At 50.3% G+C, this 24,575-nt stretch overlaps 1 protein-coding gene across 11 annotated transcripts in view; it reads left to right on the top strand.

Annotated features, from left to right (window-relative positions):
* MEGF11 (multiple EGF like domains 11) overlaps positions 1-24,575 on the top strand; it is a gene marked incomplete at its 5' end in the record, with an annotated part of 235,928 nt that overhangs the window by 185,290 nt on the left and 26,063 nt on the right. For all 11 annotated transcript variants that reach the window (XM_082844320.1, XM_082844313.1, XM_082844321.1 and 8 more), the window contains 3 exons: positions 17,331-17,451; positions 18,412-18,575; positions 19,663-19,765. In XM_082844320.1, coding sequence (XP_082700446.1) covers positions 17,331-17,451; positions 18,412-18,575; positions 19,663-19,765 — 388 coding nt within the window. The remainder of the gene's footprint in view (positions 1-17,330; positions 17,452-18,411; positions 18,576-19,662; positions 19,766-24,575) is intronic.

Below are 24,575 nucleotides of genomic sequence, written 5' to 3'. Positions count from 1 at the left end.
GCATTTCCTGTTCTAATTGTTTCGTTCTTCGTCACACTGAGGTCAGACTGTTAGCCCCATGCCTAGAAAACCAGCTTCTCATCCCCTGACCACCCCACCGTTGACTAGCTTCCTAATTACTATAGTAAAAGATTTTCCTGGGTGCTGTGCTGGGGATGAGGAATTCACTCTCTAGCTGCCATGCCCGTGTGAGCAGGGGAGCACAGGTAGTGCAAAGTAGCAGAAATGATCCAAAAATATAAACACATACACACACATACATAGTCCGGTACTCAAATCCCAGCTCCGTCGTCTTCTGCTGAATGGCCTTGGCCCAGTTACTTATGCTTCTCAAGTCTTAGTTTTTCATCTATAAAACAGGAAATAATGGCACTACATTCTAGTGTTATTCTTTGGATTGAATTAGATGAAATACGCACAGTGCTTAGGAAAAAGCCTGGCATGTACTGAATGTTCAATAACTGATTGTCAAGGTTCCTTGTGTTTACTGGAGGTAAAGGTCATGGACTTTGGGGTCAGACAGGCCTGGACTGGAATCCCAAGTCTTCTGCTCTAGCTGTGTGACCTTAGGCAACATACTCAGCCTCTTTGAGCCTTACTTTCCCATCTGTTAAATGGGTTAATAATGCCTGCCCTTCCTGGTCTGTGTGAGCACAAAATGAGAATTACCCTTTACAGTGGCAGACTCGGAAGAACGCTCAGTGCTTCCCTGGTGCACCCTCTCATTTTGCAAAGGAGGCAACCAAGGTCCAGACAGGGAAAGTGACTTAGGTCACACAGCAAATCATTGGCAGAACTGGGACGTGAAGCGAGTGACATAGCTCCCAGTCAGATGCTTTTTCCACCTTCACCTCCGTCCCATGAGTTCGCTGTCCCCACAGCAGACACCTACTGATTTTTCCCAGGGCAGAGAGGGATAGGGGTGTCACCAGAGTGTTAAATCATGTTGGCAATTAATCCACAGAGCAAAATAGGGAAAATTGGTTTTATGTCACAAAGGCTGAGTCCAGCCTTCCCGCTCTGGGACTCCATGGTTTGTAGCTTTATTAGGGAAAATTGCTGACTCTTCTGTTCTAAAAAATAAACGGTCCCCCTGTCACACCACCCTCTCCCGGCCATGCTCCTCGCGTCTTTATCACTGCCCTCATCACTGGGGTCCGGAGGCGGGGCTTGGGTCTCAGGCCTGGTCCCTGCAGCTCTCTCCATACAGCAGAAGAAGCTCTTGGGGCAGGTCTGAGGTGTCCATGCTTTAAACACTCCCAGTTTTCCTTTTGTCCAAGTCTCTGGCGATGATGGTGTTTCTTCCCTTTTCAACTCCCAGTCCTGGCTGCCCCGCAGACTGTACAACGTGGGGTGGGGCCACGAGTCAGAGGAGCTTCCCTGAAAGGTCTGGAGGAAGTGGATGGCCGAGTGAGGGTGACAGTGGCCCACGTTTGGAGCACTGAGGAACCGTGGCGGGCCCTAGGCCAGGCTCTCTGTTTCTCATACGTTATTTTTACTTAATCCTCGCGGCAACCCTGTAAGTAGAGGCTGTGAGGATCCCCACTTTGCAGATGAGGAAACTGAGGCTCAGAGAGCTGAAGTAACTTTCCCTAGTTGGTCCGTGGTCACCAGGAGCTGAGCCTGTAGCTGTTTGAATCCAGAGCCTACCCTTTGAGCCACAAACAAAAGTTGTCTGGAGAGGAGAGGGCTGTGGATCTGTGGTAAGTAGCCAGCTTTGACACTCTCTCAGGCCTTTTCCCAGGAGAGGGGACAACGCTAGCTACCTTATTCCTCAGTTGGAACCTAGTGACTTCCCGCCCTTTGTCTTCAAGGGGAGGTGGCTGGGACCCTCAGTCTCCCTCCCTTACTGTGGCGCAGCACTTTACAGTTTACCCAGCTAGCTGTCTCACACCTAAGCTTGTTAAGTCCTCACAGCTCTCCTGTGAGGAAAGCAGAGCGAGTATTGTTAGCTGTATCTCACAGATGAGGAAACTGCAGTTCAGAGCAGTTATAAGACCTGACCTACCAGGACCTCAAACTGGGCCTAGAACCCAGGGCTTATGGCTCCAAGACCAAGCTCGCCTCAGGACGGCCGTGCGGGGTAGTCAGTGCTGAGCAGAGGCCAGCCGGGGGTCAGACCCGGGCCCCAACCCTGGATCAGCCGCCTACCCACTGTTCGACTTTACCCACGTCCCTTCACCTCTCTGTGCCTAACTTCATCTTCCGCAAAATGGGGCACAAACCCTGCTCCCTGTATCCTCGGTCTGGGGTGAAGCTGAGATGAGACACGTTGCTGGGAAGGCTAGAAGCAGTGCCAGGTGTGTGCACCCGGAGGCGTGAGGGAGAGCAGTGGGGTCCAGGCCGCAGACTAACTCCCTCGCCAAGGCTGTGGGTCTGGACCAAAGGAAGAGCCCTCTCCCCACCTGCTACCCCTGTCCTGAAGCCCCAAAGCCCCACCTAGCCTGGCCCTTCCCCAGCCATCTCCCCGCTTAGTCCCTAGCACCAGTAATTCCATCTGCAAGAGTGATTACGGACCCCAGGAGGGGAAGGGACTCCTGACAGAAGATGTCTGGAAAATGCAAAATGTTGCAGAAAAAGGTCATGAATAAATTACTTTAAGGTGGGGCTAATAGGAAGACTAACAATGGGGGTAAATGAAAAAAACAATCTCAAAAGTTCTCTCCAAAAACACTACGAAGTAATTGTTCTCCCCTCTCCTAAAAGTTCTGAGGAGTGTTCACTCCCTGAGACCGGCCCAGGGGAGCGGGGCCCAGGTGCTCCAGCCTTCAGCACAGGTGGCCCCAGTGAGCAGGGGTGTAGGGAATCCAAAGGAAAGAGTGAAAGCAGAGCGGGCTGCACCCGGCAGCCAGGTGGGCACTGGTGCTGAACTCAGCAGGCAAGAGGCAGTCACTGCAGTCCTGAGCAGGGCCGTGACGGAACGCTGCCTCACTTGACCTCCACACCCTGTGTGGGGAGACGGTGACATCACAGGTTAGGGACCCAGCATGCAGTAGGTGTGCAGCAGATGCTGGTTCCCATCACTCCCCATGGTTCAGTGGAGGCTGCTGGCAGAGGGGGAAGAGCATGAGGTTTGAGTCAGGAAACCTGAGTTTGAATCTCAGCTCTGCTGCTCGCCAGCGGGGTGACATGCTCGCCAGCAGGATCACCTCTTGAGCCCCACTGTGCTCACCTCGCACGTGGAGTTCCTCCTAGGATGGTATAAGGATGAAACAGGGTACACTACCAAACTGGCACAGAGTGGGTAAATCTTAAATTTCTTTTCTTCCATCTGCAGTGGGCTTGGGCTCAAATTCGGCCACGGGAAATAATCAAAATGCCTAAAGCATTTATAGCAATTCCTCTGGGCCAGACACTGTTCTAAGAAGGTTACATGTAATAATTTATTTAATCGTCACCCCTACCCTTGGAAGAAAGTACTATTATAATCCCCGTTTTTGGAGATAGGGAAACGGAGACACAGAGAGGTTAATAACTTGCACAGAGTTGTTAATTCTACCCCAATAATGCTGAAAAGGAAGAAGTTGCCCAAGGTCCCATAAGTGTCAGAGCCAGGACCTGAACCCAGTAGTCAAGTTCCAGAGCCCACTGACCTGCCCCTTCTGTGGGCAAACCCAGAGTGAGCCTCGTGGCCCCCCACCAAAATGAAACCTTAAGCATGGCCAAAGGGGTGCTCCAACCCTGAGAGCTGAATTAGGAAGTGGTGTCAAACTACAGGGCAACCAGACATCTGTCTGGGAGCTGAGGGAAAGTGTCAGTTTCCCAGGTGGTGGTGTGGATAGAGCACCCAGTCATCACCATGACACCCATCTGTATCACGGTTAGATGTCGCCAGTGCCATTTTACACACAAGGACACAGTCATGTCAAGGTTACACAACTCTGAGCATCTCAGCCTTCCCCCCTCTCACACCGGAGGCTGAGCCCCTCCCCAGGCAAATGCTGCCAGGACAAACCCCTCCTGCCCCATCTCCCTCTGAGGGCTTGCTCCCCTCTTTTCCCCCAGGCCTGCAACCCCAGACAGGCTTTGACCCAGGCCTTCAGCCACCTCATCCCTTCCTGCTGGGAGGTCTGAACTGAGCTGCCTTCAAACCTGCCCCCCGAGGCCTCAGGTTCTTTAATGGAGAGCACATCCCAGGCCCGTATCATGTATAGTGATGCATTCTATGAGAACTTGTCTGAGCCACCTCCGGGCCCAGAGGAAACCAGCTTTAAAAGACTTGAGTAATTCATAGAGTTGGGGGATGGGAAGGATGGACAGTGTGGACAGTAGAGGCAGCCTTTCCCACCTCCATTTCTTTCGTGGTTTTTTTTTAACTTATTTTTGGCTGCGTTGGGTCTTCATTGCTGCGCGAGGGCTTTCTCTAGTTGAGGCGAATGGGGGCTACTCTTCATTGCGGTGCGTGGGCTTCTCATTGCAGTGGCTTCTCTTGTTGCGGAGCACGGGCTCTAGGCGCGTGGGCTTCAGTAGTTGCAGCACCTGGGCTCAGTAGTTGCAGTGCGTGGGCTCTAGAGCGCAGGCTCTGTAGTTGTGGCGCACGGGCTTAGCCACTCTGCGGCATGTGAGATCTTCCTGGACCAGGGATCGAACCCGTGTCCCCTGCACTGGCAGGTGGATTCTTAACCACTGTGCTACTAGGGAAGTCCCCCTCCTACATTTCTTTTTGTTCCGCAGTAAAAGCCTCTCAGGTTTCAACTTCTGGCCTTTCTTTGCATTCATTCTATAACTTTTTTTTTTAATGATTCCACAATCGATAAGCCACTGGATTTGCCTGAGTCTGGACTCGCAACCTCTCTCAAACAGAAAAGAGTGGCCCAGGTGCCTGCCTTCAGGGCAGGGGGTTCCTAAAATAGGCTGAAACACAGAGTCACTTGCCTGCTCTCGGGGACCTGCCTTTGTCTTTTTTTTTTAATTTTATTGAAGTATAGTTGATTTACAATGTTGTGTTAATTTCTGCTGTACAGCAAAGTGAGTCACTTATACATATATATATTCTTTTTCATATTCTTTTCCATTATGGTTTATCACAGAATATTGAATATAGTTCCCTGTGCTTTACAGTAGGACCTTGTTGTTTATCCATCCTATATATACCAGTTTGCATCTGCTAATCCCAAACTCCCAATCCATCCCTCCCCCACTCCCCGCTCCCTTGGCAACCACAAGTCTGTTCTTTATGTCTGCGAGTCTGTTTGTGTCATAGATAAGTTCATTTGTGTCATACTTTAGATTCCACTTGTAAGTGATATATGGTATTTGTCTTTCTCTTTCTGACTTACTTCACTTAGTATGATAATCTCTAGGTCCAACGATGTTGCTGCAAATGGCATTATTTCATTCTTTTTAATGGCTGAGTGATATTCCATTGTATGTATATACCACATCTTCTTTATCCATTCATCTGTTGATGGACATTTAGGTTGTTTCCGTGTCTTGACTATTGTAAATAGTGCTTCTATGAACATAGGGGTGCATGTATCTTTTCAAATTATAGTTTTGTCTGGGTATATGACCAGGAGTGGAACTGCTGGGTCACATGGCAACTCTTTAATTTTTTGAGGAACTTCCATTCTGTTCTCCATAGTGGCTACACCAATTTACATTCCCACCAACAGTGTAAGAGGGTTCCCTTTTCTCCACACCCTCTCCACCATTTATTATTTGTAGACTTTGTGTGTGTGTGTGTGTGTGTGTGTGTGTGTGTGTGTGTGTTACGCGGGCCTCTCACTGTTGTGGGCTCTCCCGTTGCGGAGCACAGGCCCCGGACGCGCAGGCTCAGTGGCCATGGCTTACGGGCCCAGCTGCTCCGTGGCATGTGGGATCTTCCCGGACTGGGGCACAAACCCGTGTCCCCTGCATTGGCAGGCAGACTCTCAACCACTGCACCACCAGGGAAGCCCTATCTGTAGACTTTTTAATGATGGCCATTCTGACCGGTGTGGGGTGGTACCTCATTGTAGTTTTGATTTGCATTTCTGTAATAATTAGCAATGATGATCATCTTTTCATGTGCCTATTGGCCATCTTTGGAGAAATGTCTGTTTAGGTCTTCTGCCCATTTTTTGATTGGGTTGGTTTTTGTTGTTTTTGTTGTTATTGAATTGTATTAGCTGTTTGTATGTTTTGGAAATTAAGCCCTGTCAGTTGCATCATTTGCAAATATTTTCTCCAAGTCCGTAGGTTGTCTTTTTGTTTTGTTATAGTTTCCTTTGCTATGCAAAAGCTTATAAGCTCAATGAGGTCCCATTTGTTTATTTCTGCTTTTATTTCTATTGCCTTGGTAGACTGACCTAAGAAAACATTTGTACAATTTATGTCAGAGAGTGTTTTGCCTATGTTCTCTTCTAGGAGTTTTATGATGTCTTATATTTAAGTCTTTAAGCCATTTTGAGTTTATTTTTATGTATGGTGTGAGGGTGTGTTCTAATTTCATTGATTTACATGTGGCTGTCCATTGTCCTCATTGTATATTCTTGCCTCCTTTGTCAAAGATTTATTGTCCATAGGTGTATGGGTTTATTTCTGGGCTCTGTATTCTATTCCATTGAGCCATATGTCTGTTTTTGTGCCAATACCACACTGTTTTGATTACTGTAACTTTGTAGTATTGTCTATAGTCTGGGAGGGTTAAGCCTCCTGCTGTGTTTTTTTCCTCAAGATTGCTTTGGCAATTCTGTGTCTTTTATGGTTCCATATAAATTTTAGAATTATTTGTTCTAGTTCTGTAAAAAGTGTAATGGGTATTTTGATAGGGGTCGCATTAAATCTGTAGACTGCTTGGGGTAGTATGGCCATTTTAACAATATTAATTCTTCCAATCCAAGAACATGGGATATCTTTCCATTTCTTTGAATCATCTTCAATTTCCTTTATTAATGTTTTGTAGTTCTCAGCATATGTCTTTCACCTCCTAGTGAAGTTTATTCCTAAGTATTTTATTTTTTGATGTGATTTTAAAAGGGATTGTTAGTTTACATTCCCTTCCTGATATTTCATAGTTAGTGTAAAGAAATGCAACCAATTTCTGTGTGTTAAACTTGTATCCTGCTACCTTGCTAAATTCATTTATCAGTTCTAGTAGTTTTTGTGTGGAGCCTTTAGGGCTTTCTGTATATAGAAAAATATGGAACACTTCACGAATTTGCGTGTCCTCCTTGCACAGGGGCTATGCTAATCCTCTCTGTATCATTCCACTTTTAGTATGTGTGCTGCCTGAAGCAAGCACCTGCCTTTGTCTTTAGGGTAAAGTTTGAAGCCTTCCTGGCTGGGCCAGTCTGACCTTCAGGCTCCTGTCCCACTGCTACCCTTCAGCCGTGGTGCCCTGGAAAATCCAAATGGATTGCCTTAACCTGGAGACACACCCACCCTCCCATGTACAGTGTCTCCTCTTTACCTTGGTTCAGTCTGTCCTTTCCCTGGAATGCCCTTGCTCTCTCTCCTCCTGGCCAAATTCTGCCTGTGCGTCCACACAGGATCAGCTCGGTTGCCATCTCCTTATAAAGCCTACTTGCTTTCTTCCTATGGGACACAACCTATCCATAGGACACTGCACACCCACTCTGGTGGCACACTGTGGATGATTCTGTCCTACTAGACGGAAAGCTGCTAGAGGGCAGGTCTTTCTGATTTGTCCCTTTTCCCCATCCTGCCATCCTCCTAACCCCAGTCCACTCCCCGGCCTGCACGGAGAATGATCAGTAAATCTCACTGAACAAATTCCCAGGTCCTTCAGAAGTGTCCCCTAAGTCATGAATGTGCCACATTTTGCTTGGACTCTAGTAAACACCCCCCATCAGCCCCTGCAGGGCCCTCTGTCCCCCACAATCTGGTTCCCACTTGGGACGTTATCACTGTCAACATAGTCAGCCTCTGGCTCTGCAGGCCACCGCCCTGGGCCCACACCTCCCAGCCACCACCCCAGAGGAGCTGGGTTCTGCAGTACACACACACACACACACACACCCCATATATCCAACCCCACAAAGTGGACCCAGCGTGTCCTTGCCATGCACGCCACGCGCAAAGCCACGGTGGTCAAATTCCCCCTTGAGGCTCTGTGACCAGGATCAGCCCAATGTCTGCCGTGCAGATGCTAAGCTTACCCCACAGCTGTCACACCACTGACACACTCACACCAAAGTCATACGCTGCATAGACCGTGCATGGGGCAGTGGGCTGGCGGGGGCTGGGGGTGGCCTATAAGCTACCATTCAAACCAAGACACTGGGACAGCAAAAGCCAAAATCCTATCCCTAACCTGCTCTTCCACGCAGGCCAAACATTTGTACATCTGGTATACCTAGGGCCCACGTGTATTACTCACATGACATACATCAGGAGTGGGTACCACTCCTTGCACACACACACACAGGCTCACCAAAAACAGCCTGCAGAACATCTGGAAGTAGGGAGGCGGCCCACCTGCACCCTTCCCGCGCTCCAGTCTCATCTTGCGCTGCCGCCCCCTCCGTGTTCTACCCTCCCACTCCTCTAAATGCTCGTGAAGACCCTCCCCGTGTGGGATTTCCCAGCACGTTAGAGCCACTGTTCTTCGGCACTTTTTAAAACCACTAGGGAAATCATGAAACCTAATGCAGAGTGATTGAGGCCATATGCTGTCAGTGTTTGCCCAGAAAGTCCCGAAGCTTCCAGCCCAGGCTCTGCAGGGAAGCCTCGTTGCGTCTGCTAAGGGAGTAGGACCCAGAAGGCCTGCGAGAGATGTCCTGATCCTCCGTGGCCAGAATCATCCCCACCTCCCAGGTACTCAGGAGCTGCCAGAGCACTTGACAGGGCCCAGTGCTGGGGGAGCAGAAGCGGGAGAGTGAAGCTGTCACCGGAAGCTCCCTTCTCTTAACTGAGAGCTGAGGCCGGCCTGTGTGTGCGATGTTGCGAGCATCCCCAGGCTTCATTAGCACCAGCAGCGGCAGCAGCACCATCACCATCACTGTAACCAGCTTTCTCTCTTCCAGAGGATATACAGTATTTGATGGATGTTGGCACAATCCCCAGGCTAACACTCGCTCCCACTACCTGTTATTCCACATTAGCTTTATTCTTTCAAGCCTTAAAGGCCCTTGGACTTCAGGAGCCTCGTAACATAAGATACAAATGCCCCCCAAGAGTTCCCTCCAAAAGCCCCTATTAGCCATTCCCGCCTCCACTGTCAGCATATATTTAACATCAAATGTGTAGAAAAGCACTGACTACAGGGCCTGGTATATATTAGGTGCTCAGGACATTGGGGTCCCTGTCACTGCTGCCCTGTCTGCAGTCAAGGCAGCCAGGTCTAGAGGAAAGAGTGGACTGTGGAGTCAGTTGGCCCCTTTCCCACAGTGTGACTCAGGGCAAGTTGACCCCTCCAGCCTCGCTTTGGCCTCTCTCCAGGATGGTTCTCTCTCTAGATAAGTCATTCCTTCCCTGCAGGGCTGTTATAAGAACAAAAGGAGACAAGGAACAAAAAGTGCCGGGCACAGGCTAGCACCAAGGGGGCAGTTAAAAATCTGAGTCTCCTTCCTCCTATCTCCAGCACTGGGGATGGGTCAGTCTGTCCTGAGCCAAGGGTCAGCCCTGTCTGTTGGGGTGAAGGGGCGTGGACAACAGTAAGGACCAGAGTCTTGCCCACACCTGCTCCCCCTTCTCCAGGGACTGCATGCAAGAACATTTCCAGGGAGTTTAGACTTGAGAGCCTCCTGATAAGATACAGATACCTCTCAAGAGTGTTCAATAAGCCCTTATTAGCCTGTGATGCCTTCTTGGAGCTCAGGAGAGGCTCTCAGGGGAGGGAATGGTTGGAGAAGAGAAAGGGGCTACAGATGGGACAAGGGCATCAACACAGAGGAGAAAAGAAACTCGGTTTTACCATCGAAGTCTCCAGGAGGACCCCAGCTTGGTTTACCAGCTTAGTTTACCAGCTAAGTGAACAAGGCCTGAACTTGATCCCAAATGTCCTTTTTTGGCCACATTCACTGTGTCTCAGGTCTTCCTGAAATGTCTTGGTATCTGTTTGGGAACTATTAGGAGGTGTCTGAGCTCCTCTAGGGAGACCTCTTGAGGGGTCAAATTTATATAGCATATTTGTGCAAATTAGGAAAAAACACCCCTTTCTCAAGACATTCTACTGACATCTGCCAAAAAAGCTGATGTAATATATACACAAACTGTAGTGACTGCCATATGAGTGGCACCTCTAGAGTTGTGCAGTGCACAGCCTGCACAACTGTACAGAGCAGCCTCAGGTCACTGACAGCCTACTCATGTTGGACAGACTTAGGGTTTCCAGGCCTAACCTTCAGCCCTTCTCCACCTGTCCTCCAGGGGAGCCAGGCAGAATGAGTCAGCCGCACAGGCCCTGAGCATTACCCCCTTGGCACAGGGAAGCAGGGATGGGGATGGATGTGACAAGTGGCCTCCGTCCCTCTCTCCCTCTCATCTCTCTGGCCCTCTGTTCCTCATGCCTTATGCAGAGTTTCTCTTCCCCCACATGCATCCACTGTCAGTTGCTGCTTTATCAGTGACACACTAATTAGGTCCAGTGAGGTTTGCTCTGCATTGGAGAGGCCTCTGTGGCTGGCATGCAGTCCAAGCTGTTCTCTCTTTGCCTCGTGGGCCGCGTGTCACTCTTTCTCCCCGGGAAATCACAAATGAGGCTCCCACTGCCTAAGCCCTCAGAGCTGGGAGTGGCGGTGACCAAGAAGGGTAGGCAGGGGGAGTGTAGCAGCCCAGGGCTGGCTCCCTGCTTGGCAAAGAGCAGACGCTTGCCTGACAAGGGGCTCTGTAAACAGTGAAGCACATTCCACATGTGTGCTTCTGGCATTGAAGCGCCATTGGGCACCTAACTCAGCTTGCGTTGGTGGCCCTGAAACTCTAGGCACAGCATGGGAGAAGAGGGGAAGAGGAGCCACCAGAGGACTGGGGAGGCCACTGCAGAACATCTGGAAGTAGGGAGAGGCCCAGCCTGAGCCCTTTCATGCCACAGCCTCATCTTGTGCCTCACCCCGCTCCCGCCACTGGAGGGTAAACTCCATGAGAGTAGGGACAAGCTCTGTTCCGCTCACGGAGTATCCCCTGGCCTATCACAGTATCAGACACATAGTAGTGTTTCAAAAACATTCCCTGAATGACTGAATTAATTCGACCCATAGGCACTGAGCACTGACTGTGGTCGAGGCACCATGCTAGGGCCAGGGCCGTAGGGCTGAGGAAAAGAGACCCAGTCCTTACCCTCATGGAACTTACAATCTAGTGAATGAGAGCTGATTTTGTTTTAATTCATCACAATTGTGAAAAGTGTCACAAAGGAACAGGGAACAGGGAAACCTGCTCTGGAAGTAGAAGGGCAGGGGAAAGTTAAAGAATATAGGAGCTGAAGGGGACCTTAGGTCACTCCTAGTCCAGCGTGATGGTTAGTGAGGCCAGGGCCTGTCACGGCACCTGGCCTATGGTAGATGTTCAACAGGCGTTTGTGGGTTGAATGGGTGAACGGATGAAGCCAGGTCACCGTGAGCCAGTACCTTTGCCTCACTTAAACCCATGTACTGTGACCCCAGGTCCAGGGCCCTTTCTTGCCTAAGCCATCCCTACTCCTCCAGCAAGAAGACATGGGGGCCAGGCCGACTTCCCTGGTTGTCTGTCCCAGAGTCCTTTCTGCTGAGTTCCCACGGGCCTGCTGAGCCTGCCTACTACCTCAGCCTGGATCTAAAGAACACAGTCCACTCCGTTTACACTGCCTTCTACCCACAGAACATATTTAAGGGGACCCTGAGACAAACTTGCACAATTGCCTACCCCTGTTGTGTGAGGGAGGGTCAACCACTTTCCATCCTCGTCCTCTTTCACTCCAAAAAATACTCATTATTCTCCTGCCCATTGCAAGGAAAATGGATGAGCAACACAAGGAACCCAGCTGTTGATTAATTTTCCCAAACAGGACCAAACTACAAAGCAGCATATTGCAGGGGAGAAAATTCAATAAACAACATTTGAAACAAATTTAATAGTACATATAACTCACTACCCACCAGGGTCTGGGCCTGTGTTGCCAACATTGTACAAGAAGGCAGGTGGAGGGCTTCCCTGGTGGCGCAGTGGTTGAGAGTCCGCCTGCCGATGCAGGGGACACGGGTTCGTGCCCCAGTCCAGGAAGATCCCCCATGCCACGGAGCAGCTGGGCCCGTGAGCCATGGCCGCTGAGCCTGCACATCCGGAGCCTGTGCTCCGCAACGGGAGAGGCCACAACAGTGAGAGGCCCCCGTACGGTAAAAAAAAGCAAAAAAACAAAAAAGAAGGCAGGTGGAGGGGAGATTTGCGTCTCTTTAGTGAGACCAGCTCCAGGGGTTCTGCCAGTAGCTCTTTCAAATCAAGTTCAAAATGTTAACAGCCTATGCTGCATCTATAATTAGCAGGCCTTTGGATGGGAGGAGGAGTTCACATCCATCCTCTATTCACAGAATGGAGACACTGAGCAGGACTGGCAGCCTTCCCTCCGCAGAAGCTGGAACCTCAGGGACCTGCCCCTGTGGGAAGTGGAGGGCTCCCTTTCCTGGGCTGGAGGAGGGGGGCGGGCTATGCAAGTGTAATGGGGATAGATAGCAATATAAAAACACCCAGATATCAACTGCCAGGTGCTGAGAAAGGGCCAAAGTGTCTGGACCTGGCCGGTGGCCCTTCTTCAAGGTCAGGGCCATGTCCTCTGGATGCTCTGTGCTTAGGTGGTGAGCGTGCTGTCGATGTGAGTGAGCAGGGGCAGCGTAGGCTATCCCAGAGTTTCACCACATCTGGGATCTTAGCATCCTCTGCTGAAATGGGAGCCAGAAGATTCGAGTTCCAAACCCATCTCTGCCTAGCATTGGCTGTGTGACCTTGGGCAAGTCACTTTCCCTCTCTTGGCCTCAGTTTCCTCACATGTAAAACAAGGTAGCCGGACCAAGTGATTCCCAGCATCCTTTCCAGCTCTGGCACAAGGAGCTGTCCCCCCACTGATAGGAATGGGTATGTGACCAGTCCCAGGCCACACATTAGCAGAATAGGTGGCCCCCCAGATGGTGTGACTTTTAGATTCCAGGAGGGCTCCCCACCCCAGCCCTGCATTCCCACCATTCCTCACTCCTTCAGGTTAAGACCCCTACTGCATGCAAGAAGATGCTCAGAGAGAGCTAAAAGGTCCTTAGACATGATCCAGCCAGTGGTTCCCAGCTAGACACGTGCAGAGGCTGCAGTAGGTTGCCAGGAGTGGTTTTGAACATTTCACAAAGCCTACAGGCAGTCTTCCATTACCTGTGACACATCTCACTAAAACACCAAGGTTTTTCTTCTGCTGTTAATTAGAATTAAATTAACTCTATGTGATCTCCCAGGTTAGCGTGAGCTAATCAGAAGCCCTGATTGGTTATAGGTGATATCATAGGAATTTCTAGGTCATGGTTGGTGGATAGGATGCTGCCACCTGCATCACATGGCATGTGGTCACTGGCCAAATTGCACCTGTTTAGACACCAGCACACAGTGACAGCAGTGTCTCTCAAACTGAGAGAGCTTTGTAGAGGGAGGATACCAACAAGGGCTCTTGGTGGTGAAAAGTTGGGGAGACTGATTGATTTCAACAGCCATATATAATTGATAAGGAAACCAAGGCCATGTTACCTAGTATGAACATCAGTCAGTCAGAAGAGAAAGCTGTTTTCCAGCAGCAAGATGTGTAGGAATTCTGGATGGAGATCTTGGGGAACAGCTTCAATAAAGGGCCTTAACTGAGGGAGTGAGCAGAGGTGCTAGGCTATCTGAAACATGTGAGATGCCAAATACAAACTCCCCAACTTCCCTGGGTTCTCATCCTGTCCTTTTTTCCAGAATCTGAAAAAATCAACAGACGTGGACTCAAGGCTGGTCTGGGCCAGGCACTGGGCTGGGGGGAAGAGGGTAGATAAGTCCCAGTTCTGCCTCATGGGCTCACTCTGACTTTCAGTCTCCTTCTCATGAAGGCAATGAATTTGATCATCTCTGAGATCCTATTCAGCTTGGAGGGTCTTGTCTTCCAGAGTGGATGCACTCGAGGCCAACAGGGTAATTTTCTAGCTGTACTTCTGACCCTCAGCCTGGCCGGGCAGGGTTTGGGTAGGAGGTGGCAGGATGGGGCATGGAACCATAGACCAGGATCTGGCCTGGCTTTCCCTTTGCACAAGAGCCCCCAGGGAGGCTCAGAGTTGGTGTGGTAGCATGGGACTCTTCCTTAGACCAGACAATATTCTGCTTCCTGTGTGTGATGGGAGCCACAGAACCCCTGGATTTTTTGCCATCAGGAGCTAACAAATGGAAAGTGTTTGGAACACACAGCTCTTGGCACATGGTAGCCCCTCAGTGAGTGGTCATCTTCCATCCCCCAAAACCATGGGAAAAGTCTGGCCTGTTCAGCTGTGACGAGGGGAACCAGGGAGACAGCCTGGAGGAGGTGGCAGGAGGGTGAACCTGGGGACGTGAGGTCACATGCCCCATGTGAACGCCAGCCCTCCTCTCCTGCACAGGGCCCGGCCTTTGTTCATCAAGAGAGATGGATCCCTCCTCCAGAGATGCCTTCTGCTGAAACCTTTGAGGGTCTTGTGTATTCTTTTCGTAAGACATACTATTTCTTTGTAGTAATAATAGCTCTTATAGTGCTTTCTACCTGCCAGGAACTGTTCTGTCTGCTTCATCTATAACTAATTTAATCCTCTTAACAGTCCTATGAAGTAGGGGCATTATTATTCCTGTATTACAGATGGAGGAACTGAGTCCCCAAGGGGTTTAGTAAATTGTGCAAGGTCATACAGTGAATACGTAGTGGAAGCAGGATGGCACTAGACTCCATTCTCTAACCACTGGGCTCTGCCACCTTTCTGGAAAGATCTGGTTCTTTCTCCTTCGCCCTCACTGATACACCGTGGGGCCCTGGATAAGTCCCTGCCCCTCTCTGTCTCTACTTCTTTCTCTGGGAAGCTAAAGTCCTGTCACCTGGGGGCTTCCCAGGGCTGTTGTAAGGCCAAGCTGACTGTCCATATCCATGCACAGGCTACACTGGGAGAAAATGGGCCCTGGTGCAGCCTTCTGGAGAGCAGATATCTCGAGGCGGGTGCTCTGCATCTTGCCCCCTAGAGCAGGGCAGGGTGGTCAGTCCTCTCTGAGCCCCACCAGCAGACCCACAGTAGGACTCACAGGCCCCTTGAGGCCTCCTAGGAGGACCGGGGTTGGAGACACTAATGAGGATGCCAGGAGAGAAAACCCTTCCTCTTAAAGTAAACTCACACAGAGAAAATCATAAACTGAGCACGCAATTTGCACCCCGGCCAAGGCCCTCAGAGCTTAAACATAATCTTTTGGGCTATTTATAGTCCTGGAGAAGTTAGAATTTTCTGGGTAATGGGAGCGCTAACAGATTCCAGCTGGTCAGGGTCTGCCAAGAACTGGCAGGGGAAAGAGTGGGAACCATGGAACCTTCTGGTACAGGACTCTGCACTTCCCAGACCCTCCTCCCTGACTCAGCCTGTGCAGGTGGGACAGGAGACAAGGGCTAGAGAAGAGCCTCTTCACCACGGGCCATAATAAGGTCTCTCTGTGACCTAAATGGGGGTGAGGCCAGTTGCCCGGGCTCCCCTACTTCAAGGCTTTCGTTTCACAGATGCTGGAAGTGAGGCTCAGAGAGGGGCAGTAATCTATCCAGTGTCACACAGCTAGTGGGGCCCAGGCAAGCTCTGGTATCCTGGCCCATGCATCAGCATTCCTGTAGTAAACCTCAGAGCAAGACCTGAGAAGCTGGCTGGAGATGGTCCCTAGCGGGAGACAGTGGGAAATTCAACATCCAGTGACCATATAGACAGCCCCAGCGTGGGTTCCTGGGTGGGGAAGGCACATCCTGGGTACTCTGAGAAGAGAGTACCTGGCATTCAAGGCTACCAACACCTCTTAAATATCTCCCTTGCCCCTCCCTACACAAACTCCCCCTCCTGCTACCCCTAGAACATTCCCAGCTCTCATATTCCTCTGTACTCTTGTCCACACTCTTCCCACCTGGATAGCCTTTACCCCACTTTCTCTGATTAAATGCTCCCACCCCTGAAGGCCTCTCAAGTTCCCATTCCTGGTGGCTCTGTGACTTGTCCTCACTCTGAACTCCTTACTGGAGCTGAGAGCCCACCCAAGGAGGCCTGGTATAGTGGATCCTGTAGGGTGTCACCCAGATTCACGATTCAGGATGGATGAAGGCACTCCTTCCATCTCAGAGAATGCTTTCCAGGAAAGCTGGTTTATGACACCTGGTGACAGAATGGTTAAGCAGACAGCCTTGGTTCAAACAGAGATCAGCCATGTTTAGCTCCATGACCTGGGCTGAATTCCGTAACTTCTCTGACAATTGTTCTATCTATTAAGTGGGAATAACGCTGAGGCATTAGTTCCTGTCTGCTGAAGGTTTATGAGGATTAAATGAGATGATGTATGCATGGTGCTGGATATTGAGAAAGGACTTAATGGGCATTAGCTATTATAATTTACATTTAACTTCTCTGAGGTTCAGGGATAGGATATTATTATCTGCGTCAAGGGGTTGCTGGTGAGAATCAAATAAGATTGGTTGAGAGGCAGAGGGTTAAATTCCATGCTGCTGTGACCTAATACAGATTCAGGGGTCAAGTTTCCTGAGGGCTTTGCCCATCCTAGAGCTGGAGGCCTGACCCCTCCCGCAAATAGTGAGGATCACTGTATTGCTTTCCTATCACTGCTGTAACAAATTAGCACATTAGTGGCTTCAAACAAAACAAATATACTGTCTTACATTTCTGTGGGTCAGAAGTCTGGTATGGGTCTCACAGGACTAAAGTCAAGGTGTCAGCAGGCTGTGTTCCTTTCTGGAGGCTCTAGGGGTGAATCTGTTTTCTGCTCATTTGGATTGTTGGCAGAATTCAGTTCCTAGGGTTGTGGGACTGAGGTCCCCGTTTTCTTGCTGGCTGTAAAATGAGGCCTCTGGCTTCTAGAGGCCCCTGCATTATTTGGCTTGTGGCCCCCTTCCTCCATCTTCAAAGTCAGTGCAGGCAGATGGAGGACTTCTCGAGGCTACCTTTTTGGTCATCTTCTATTCATAAGGACACTTGTGATTTGGGCCCACCTGGCTAATCCAAGACACTTCCTCTGTCTTAAGGTCCTTAGTCACGCCTGTAAAGTCCCTTTTGTCACGTAAGGTAACATATTCACAGGTTCCAGTGATTAGAACATGGTGGGGGGGAGGCGGGGGTGGGCATTATTCTACCTGCCACAACCACCCAGCATGGGGCAACCTCTGACCCAAAATTCCCCTCCTCCTTTTCTAGGGGGAGGTCTGTGCAGTTCCCTGTGCAGCAGGGACCTACGGCCCCAACTGCTCATCCGTCTGTAGCTGTAACAGCGGTGGCACCTGCTCCCCAGTAGATGGCTCCTGCACCTGCAAGGAGGGTAATGTGCCTTCTTTCCCAATCCCATCCCCTCAGATGTGCACAGTGCCCAGGTGGGCTGCCGGCTGAGGGGTCCGGGCTGCTCCTGCCCCACCCACCCACATGCAGGGTCGGGGAGCCTATATGTCAGGTTCCAGCCAAGGAGACCCATGCCAGGGACTTCAACAGCAGGAATGTAATAAAGGGGATTTGTTACCACAGTGTTAGAAGAGCTGAAAGGACTTACAAGGGAACATGAGCAACCCAGAAAGTAGTAGCTTCTCCCACAGTTGCTACCACTTCCAGGGGGAAAGGGACAAAGGGAGGAAGTGGAGTTCCCAGAGCCTGGGAGTGAGGGCCATCTGGTGGGAGCTGGGATGTGGGCAGAGGGGCTGCAAGATGGTGCTGGAGCACTGAGACACAGCCACCACCAGAGGCCCTGCTCATAGCAGAGAAGGAAGAGGAGATACCTGGCATCTCTCCTGCTCCCGCCCTCCCATCACCGGCCAGGTCTCCCACTGGCAAGCCCATCTGGGAGCAGCTGCAGGGGTCAGCCCCCTGGGATACAGAACAGAGCAGGGGAAGGGGAGAAATGGATCTGAGGGCAGACAAGCCAGTAACCAGCCTCAGAATGGGAAATCAGCCTATCACCAAAACACAGGGCCCTGAGATAAGCTTCCTGAGTATACCCTCGGCACAGATAGCCCTCTCCGCCTCCACTGGTTCCCTGTCCCAGGTGGGATCACCCACCTATGGCAAAAACAGTGAGAACCGGGAGGCAGGAGACCCAGGTTCTAGCCCCCGCTCTCTCAACAGCCTTGCTGTGTTTCTGAGTGGACTCCGAATGTGGAATGTGTGTTCTAACCTAGCAATCAGAGAAGGGGTGGTTTGGGTATGATGCCTTGTACAGAGCTGGGGGGAGTGGGCAGAAAGCCATGCTGGGCCTAGATGGAGAGGTGACAGCCTCGTTCCCTCCCCTCAGGGTGGCAGGGCCTCGACTGCACCCTGCCGTGTCCCAGTGGGACGTGGGGCCTGAACTGCAACGAGAGCTGCACCTGTGCCAATGGAGCGGCCTGCAGCCCCACCGATGGTTCCTGCTTCTGCACCCCTGGCTGGCTGGGGGACAACTGCGAACTGCCCTGCCCGGTGAGTGTGGGGCGGGGAAGGACGGGGTGGGCCCATCTGCCCCCCATGCCCTTTCCCTGTAGTTTTTTTTGTCCACAGAGGTGCACAGAGAAGAGCACTGGACCAGGTGGTGGGACACTTGGATTCAGGTCTCAGCCCTAGCTCTAACCTCTCTGTCCTACTTCTGGCCTCAGCCCTCTCATCTATAAAATGACAGATACCTAGCAGATATGGTGATGTGGCCTCACTTTCCCCTGGGTGCTCTTGGGAAACGTTATTGACTCTGGCACATTTACCTGAGCCCAGATGCAGCTTCAGAATCCTTCTTGACACAGTGCTACAGGACAGCTCTTACTAATCCATCAGAGTTGCCATTCCTTGATAATAACGTCTAAGCTTCTTTCTGGCTCCAACAGTCTATAATTTTATGATCAAGATTGGGAGGACTAAACCAAGCATTATCCAGTAATAACCCACCTAGACTTAATCCCTGGATCTTAGTCTAAGATACAAGTTAAGTTAAACCGATAGGATATTGTTGAATGAGTCCTACAGTCCTGGGTTCCAATCCTGCCTTTGCCTCATCCTAGCCGTGTTACCTGGGGCATGTTACTTCACCTCATCTTTAAATATTGAATATAATGGAACCATCTCATAGAGTTGTTGTGAAGATTGAGAGAAATGAATTATATGAGACTCTTGATACCTGATGAGCACACAACAAATGTTGACCGCCACCTTCTTACCCACAAAGAAAAAATCATAGTCATTCCTCACATGTGATCAATGTTTAAAAATTCGCAAGGTGCATTTTCATTCACAATTTTAATTAATGATCATTACAGCTCTCTGAGCTTGACCATTGAGAGGTAGGGCAGCACCAACACCTCCCTCCCTCCAAACTGCATACTCTTCGTAATGCAGCCAAAGAATTATTTGGAGTAGCTTCACTGGATCCCCGGTTATAAAAAGTGCCTCCACAGCGCTCCAGCCCCAGTTTCTCTTCATCCTTGTTGGGCAGTGGCTCAGTTTTGTCATCAACATCCGAAAGAAGTGTGAGAACCTCTGAGGGTCTAGGTCTCGTCATTTCTCCCCCTTCTCTCCACAGGATGGCACATTTGGGCTGAACTGCAGTGAGCGTTGTGACTGCAGCCACGCCGATGGCTGCGATCCCGTCACAGGCCACTGCTGCTGCCTGGCCGGATGGACAGGTAACCCCCTCTGCCATGCCACCATCCTGGTCCTGTGAAACTGAGCTCTTGGTATTCTCCTGCTTCTCTTGACTGTTCCTTCACCTTTTCTTCTTCTTGCTTCCTACATATGCACCTTTTCTTTATATCCTCTGGGCTTCAGTTCTCCATTTCATTCCCTTTGAGTAAACAAATATTAATTGAACACCTAGTATGTGCAGGCTCTGTTCTAAGGGCTAGGGACAGACCAGTTTAAAAAATGCAGACGGAGGTGTGGGTGCTTAACCTGCGTTTGCAGGGGATATGGTGGAGAGGCGGACAGGGAACTTTCTCCTTAGCCCAGGCTCACTCCTGGCCCCTACATGTGTCCTGGCAGCTCACCTCCTAAATAGATGGCACGTCCATCCATTTCTCACCAGCCACTGCCACCACCCTCGTCCACTGAGCACCATCTCTCAGCAGGCACTGCCTCGGCCTCCCGTTTTTCTGTGGGCCTCCCCTCTTGCACAGCTGCATCCGCTCTGCACATGGTGGCCAGATCCGTTCACATCAGTCCCTGCTCAGGATGGCTCCATGGCTTCCCAAGACACTGATCCAAAATGCTTACAGTGACCTGGGGTCCACATGGCCCTGTAAGGCCCTGCCCAACTCCTCCACCTCTCTTTTGCGCCCTCCCATCACTCACTTCACTCCACCACCTGGGCCAACCACCCTCCCTGACTCCAGGCCTCAAATGTGCATTCCCTCTGCCTAGATCACCCTTTCCCCTTCTCTTCACCTAATAACACCTTCTCATCCATCATATTTCGACGTAAAGATGACTTCCTCTGGGAAGGCTCTCTCCCCCTGATACTACCACCTCCCCAACCTGGCCAAGACTATGAAAGAGCCCCTTTAATTAATTCTCACAGCCTTTTGCTGTACTTACTTTAATTGTCACTGAACTCTGATTTGAGTAACGATTTGTTTATTATCTTGACCACCTTGTTTATTATCTTGCCACCTTGAGCATCAGTTCTGTGGAGGCAGGGACCACATCTGCCTTGTTCACCACTGTATCCACTGCCTGCCACACACTGAGAGACGGTTAAGAACACAGAGCTGGCACCAGACCTCCTTGGGCAAGTCCTTTACCCTCTCAGGGCCTGAATCCTCCATCCATAAAATGCAGATAATTATAATCCTTATAACTACAAGATCATTTTGAAGTTTAGATGAGTTAATACCTGTAAGCGCTAACAGTGCCTGGCACGTAATAGGTGCTCAGTAAGTGTAAGCCACAAATACAGTGTTAATGTTACGTGAATGAACCCACTGGCCATTCCCAAAGTGATGGACAGCAAGGAGAAAGAAATACAGGCATTGCTGGCAGTGTAGGTCCTCACAGGAATAATTCACACCAGGCTGCCGGGCAACCTCTGTTCTCCGCGACCGGAAAGTTTCTGAGCAGCTGAGGGCTGGGGACATTGCTTCCTCTGTAGCATCTCCGACCTGACTCCCTTGCCCTGCCGCTTAGTACAGAGCTAGGCTCCACACTGGTTACTGGCACCCTAGACTCTTAGCTGGAGCCAAATGGAAATCCATTTTAATTTTTCATTGCCTTAATTTCGAGTGAACCGATAAGATTTCAATGACATCTGGTGCTTAAAACTTATGTCTTTGATGGACAACCTTTCAGCAAGGTCTCTGCTGTTCTAAAACTAATTTCCCCAAACGTGGTCCTGAAGTCGTTTCAAAGGAGCAATTGATGTCCTGAGATTTGTCAAGCAGAAGGAAACCAAGGAAAGACAGTGAGGGCGCAGGGGAAAGCCCCAGCCCCCTGCTCGGCAAGCCCTCCCCACCCACTGCTGACTACCGAGCCCCCGGCATGTTGCTTGTGCCTAGGCGCAACACTTGTTTCTCTTTGCTCTAAGCATGTGCGTGTCTTCTCCCCTTGCCCCCCTTAGCCACACACTTCTTGACTGGCATGATATCTAATTCACCTTGCCCTGCACATAGCAGGTGCTTACTCAGTGTTTATTGAAATAAATTGAAAGAAGCTGGCCTATAACCATGTATGGCCTTTCCCCTTGAAGTGAAGGAGACCTTGACGACGTTCCGCTCCAACCTCCTATGCTACAGATGAGGAAAGGGAGCTGCCCAAGGTCTCAGGACATTAGTGCCAACAGGATGGGAGACACTGGATTGCACTGTAAAGGGGAACCATTTATTCATTCAGCTAGCATTTATTGACTCAAGCCATCACCGAGTCTTTATTTGGCAGCTACCATGTGCCCGGCACTGTGCTAGGCCCAGCAGTAAATGGCAAAATTCAACAGCAATAGCCCCTGGGCACCTACTGTGTCCCAGACACTGTCCTGGGTACTAGAGATGCAAGAATGACCAAGATCATTTCCCTGCCCATTAGGAGCACCTGGATAAAGAGAGTCAGAAGTGTCAAGAAGCCATAGTCCCTGTCTTCACAGGACCCATATATATGAAATATTCAAATGATAGGGACAAAGTTGTATGCCACTATCAAATAGATGCTTGAATCCCTAGGCAGACATTCAGGAAGACTTCCTGGAGAACGAAGACCCCAAAACCCAAAACAGTCCCTGAAGGATGTGGGCTGCTGAATTGCTGCTAGCCTTGTGACATGAACTAGAGGTCACAATATATAGATTCTTAGCCTAGCTTTACCCACCAGTGTGGATGTGTAGGGGGCCCTGAAAGATAAAGCAAAGAGATTCCCTAAGGGTAAGAATGGGAAGGACCCCTAAGGGGGATTATTATCCCCATTCAACAATAGGGAAAACAGGGCCTAGAGAAGGCAACTAACTGATGATACCACTCCTCTTCAGAAGCTGTAGTTGGAGAGCCTCCCTTTAGGCCAAGGTCAAGCCCTTTGACTGCACCGGTGCAACTGGCTTTTCCACGCAAGGGGAAACCCTGGACCCTTCTCTCCACTTAGATGCCAATGTCTTAAGTTTCAGGGAGCTCTTAGGACATATAACAGCCTCAAACAGGAGCCCCACACCCACAGAACCAGGCCTAGACTAGAATAATTGGCAGATCCTAGAACCCGGTGGGCCCTTGCAGCAATCTGAGCATGATCACCTTACACCTGTGGTTCTTAATCTCCAAAAAAGAGGACACCTTTTTTGTTTTGTTTTGTTTTTTTGCGGTACACGGGCCTCTCACTGTTGTGGCCTCTCCCGTTGCGGAGCACAGGCTCGGGACACGCAGGCTCAGCGGCTCACGGGCCCAGCCGCTCCGCGGCATGTGGGATCTTCCCGGACCGGGGCACGAACCCGTGTCCCGTGCATCGGCAGGCGGACTCTCAACCACTGCGCCACCAGGGAAGCGCGAGGACACCTTTTTGACATGAAAACATTTGGAGGATCCCACACATGAGAGTAGCTGTACTTTTAACATCCACTGATTTGGGGGAAAACATGATAGCAACAAGCTGCCATGAATTCAGGGGTGTTTTGCATGCATCGTGTTTTATTAATCACAGTAATATCTGCATACAGTTTTAGGGAAAAGCCTACAACTATGGGAAAGAGCCTTGGGCAGCCTAACCAAGCGTGCTTGCTGCACAGGAGGGATTGGAGGTCAGACAGTGGAGCTCCTCCATAGTCCAGCGCGCCTCCCAAGAGCAGCAGGGTCCCTCGGCCTGCAGTCTGAACAGGTTGTTTTCAACAACCACAGGCCAGAGAATTCCTTGGGGCAGATCATGGCTTTTGGTTTTAAACAGCTTTGTGGTTTCCCTCGCCCCAGGCTCCCCTTCGGTCCATCCGTGTTGCTTGTCCGGGCTTCACCTCTTGTGCACCTGAAACTCCACTGGGAGAGACCTCCACTGAGGAGGAAATGTGACCACCAGATTCTCACTGGGGAAAGACTGTATTCCCAGGAAGAAGCTCCCCGCACCCCATTCCCTCCATTCAGAGGCCTATTTCCTGCAAAGTGGCATCTGAAGCCTCGACCCTGCTGCAGAATTGAGCTGTCACAGGGAGGGAGGCCCAGGGAGGGAGCATGGGCTAGACTGAGGTGCTGGAGGAGAGTGAAGCCTGTTGCATCCCCTCCCTCTCCACTCTCTCCCCCTGTTCTGCCCCCTCGCCTTTCCCCACCCACCCAGGTAAGCTTGTATAATTCCAGCCTGCCTCTAAACTGGCCCCACCGCTCTCCTGCTGCTGCTAGGACCGGCTCTGTTCACTGAGCCTGAATGTCTTCCTCCCTCTTTCTTTTTCTTTCTCACGATCCCTTTCCTTATAACAAGGCAGACGTGCTTTGTAAACTAATTCTGCTCCTCTCTGAGCCTCTGATATTCACCTTCCAAAGCCAAATTGGTCTCCTGGGTCCCCATGGTCCATTCACCTTACGCGTGGCGGACTAGAAGCCTTTCTGCCTGGGAGGAAACCCCACGCCAGAGCTGGGCATCCAGCCTCAGGCCTTTTAAAATTCTTCTCAGCCTTCAGGCTGTAATCACCCCAACACATATTTCCTTTATCTCAGCTCAAAAAAGACCATGTAGGCCTTGCTCCTCTTTCTTTTTGACAGATTCCATCCCTTCCCACATAGGCCACTGTATGTCAAACTGAAGGTCATTAAATCAATTTTTTGGGTCACAGCTAGCTTTTTTTTTTCTTAAGGACATAGAATACATCATAGTGCAGAGAAAACATCAGATTGCATCACAGTGACAGTAAATGTCATTTGCAAAATGTTGGTTTCTATTATACATGTGTGTGCACATTTGATATAAAATACATATTGCACTGAGGACTGTGGTCAAAAGAATCTGAAAAGACCCCACCCATTCTCTAAGCCACTGCCCAGGGGCTGG

This window comes from Leucopleurus acutus (genome assembly GCF_964270905.1).
Source record: "Leucopleurus acutus genome assembly, chromosome: 1".
Lineage (NCBI taxonomy): Eukaryota > Metazoa > Chordata > Mammalia > Artiodactyla > Delphinidae > Leucopleurus > Leucopleurus acutus.
The sequence above is the reverse complement of the archived record's forward strand: the minus strand, read 5'-3'. Positions and strand labels throughout refer to the sequence as shown.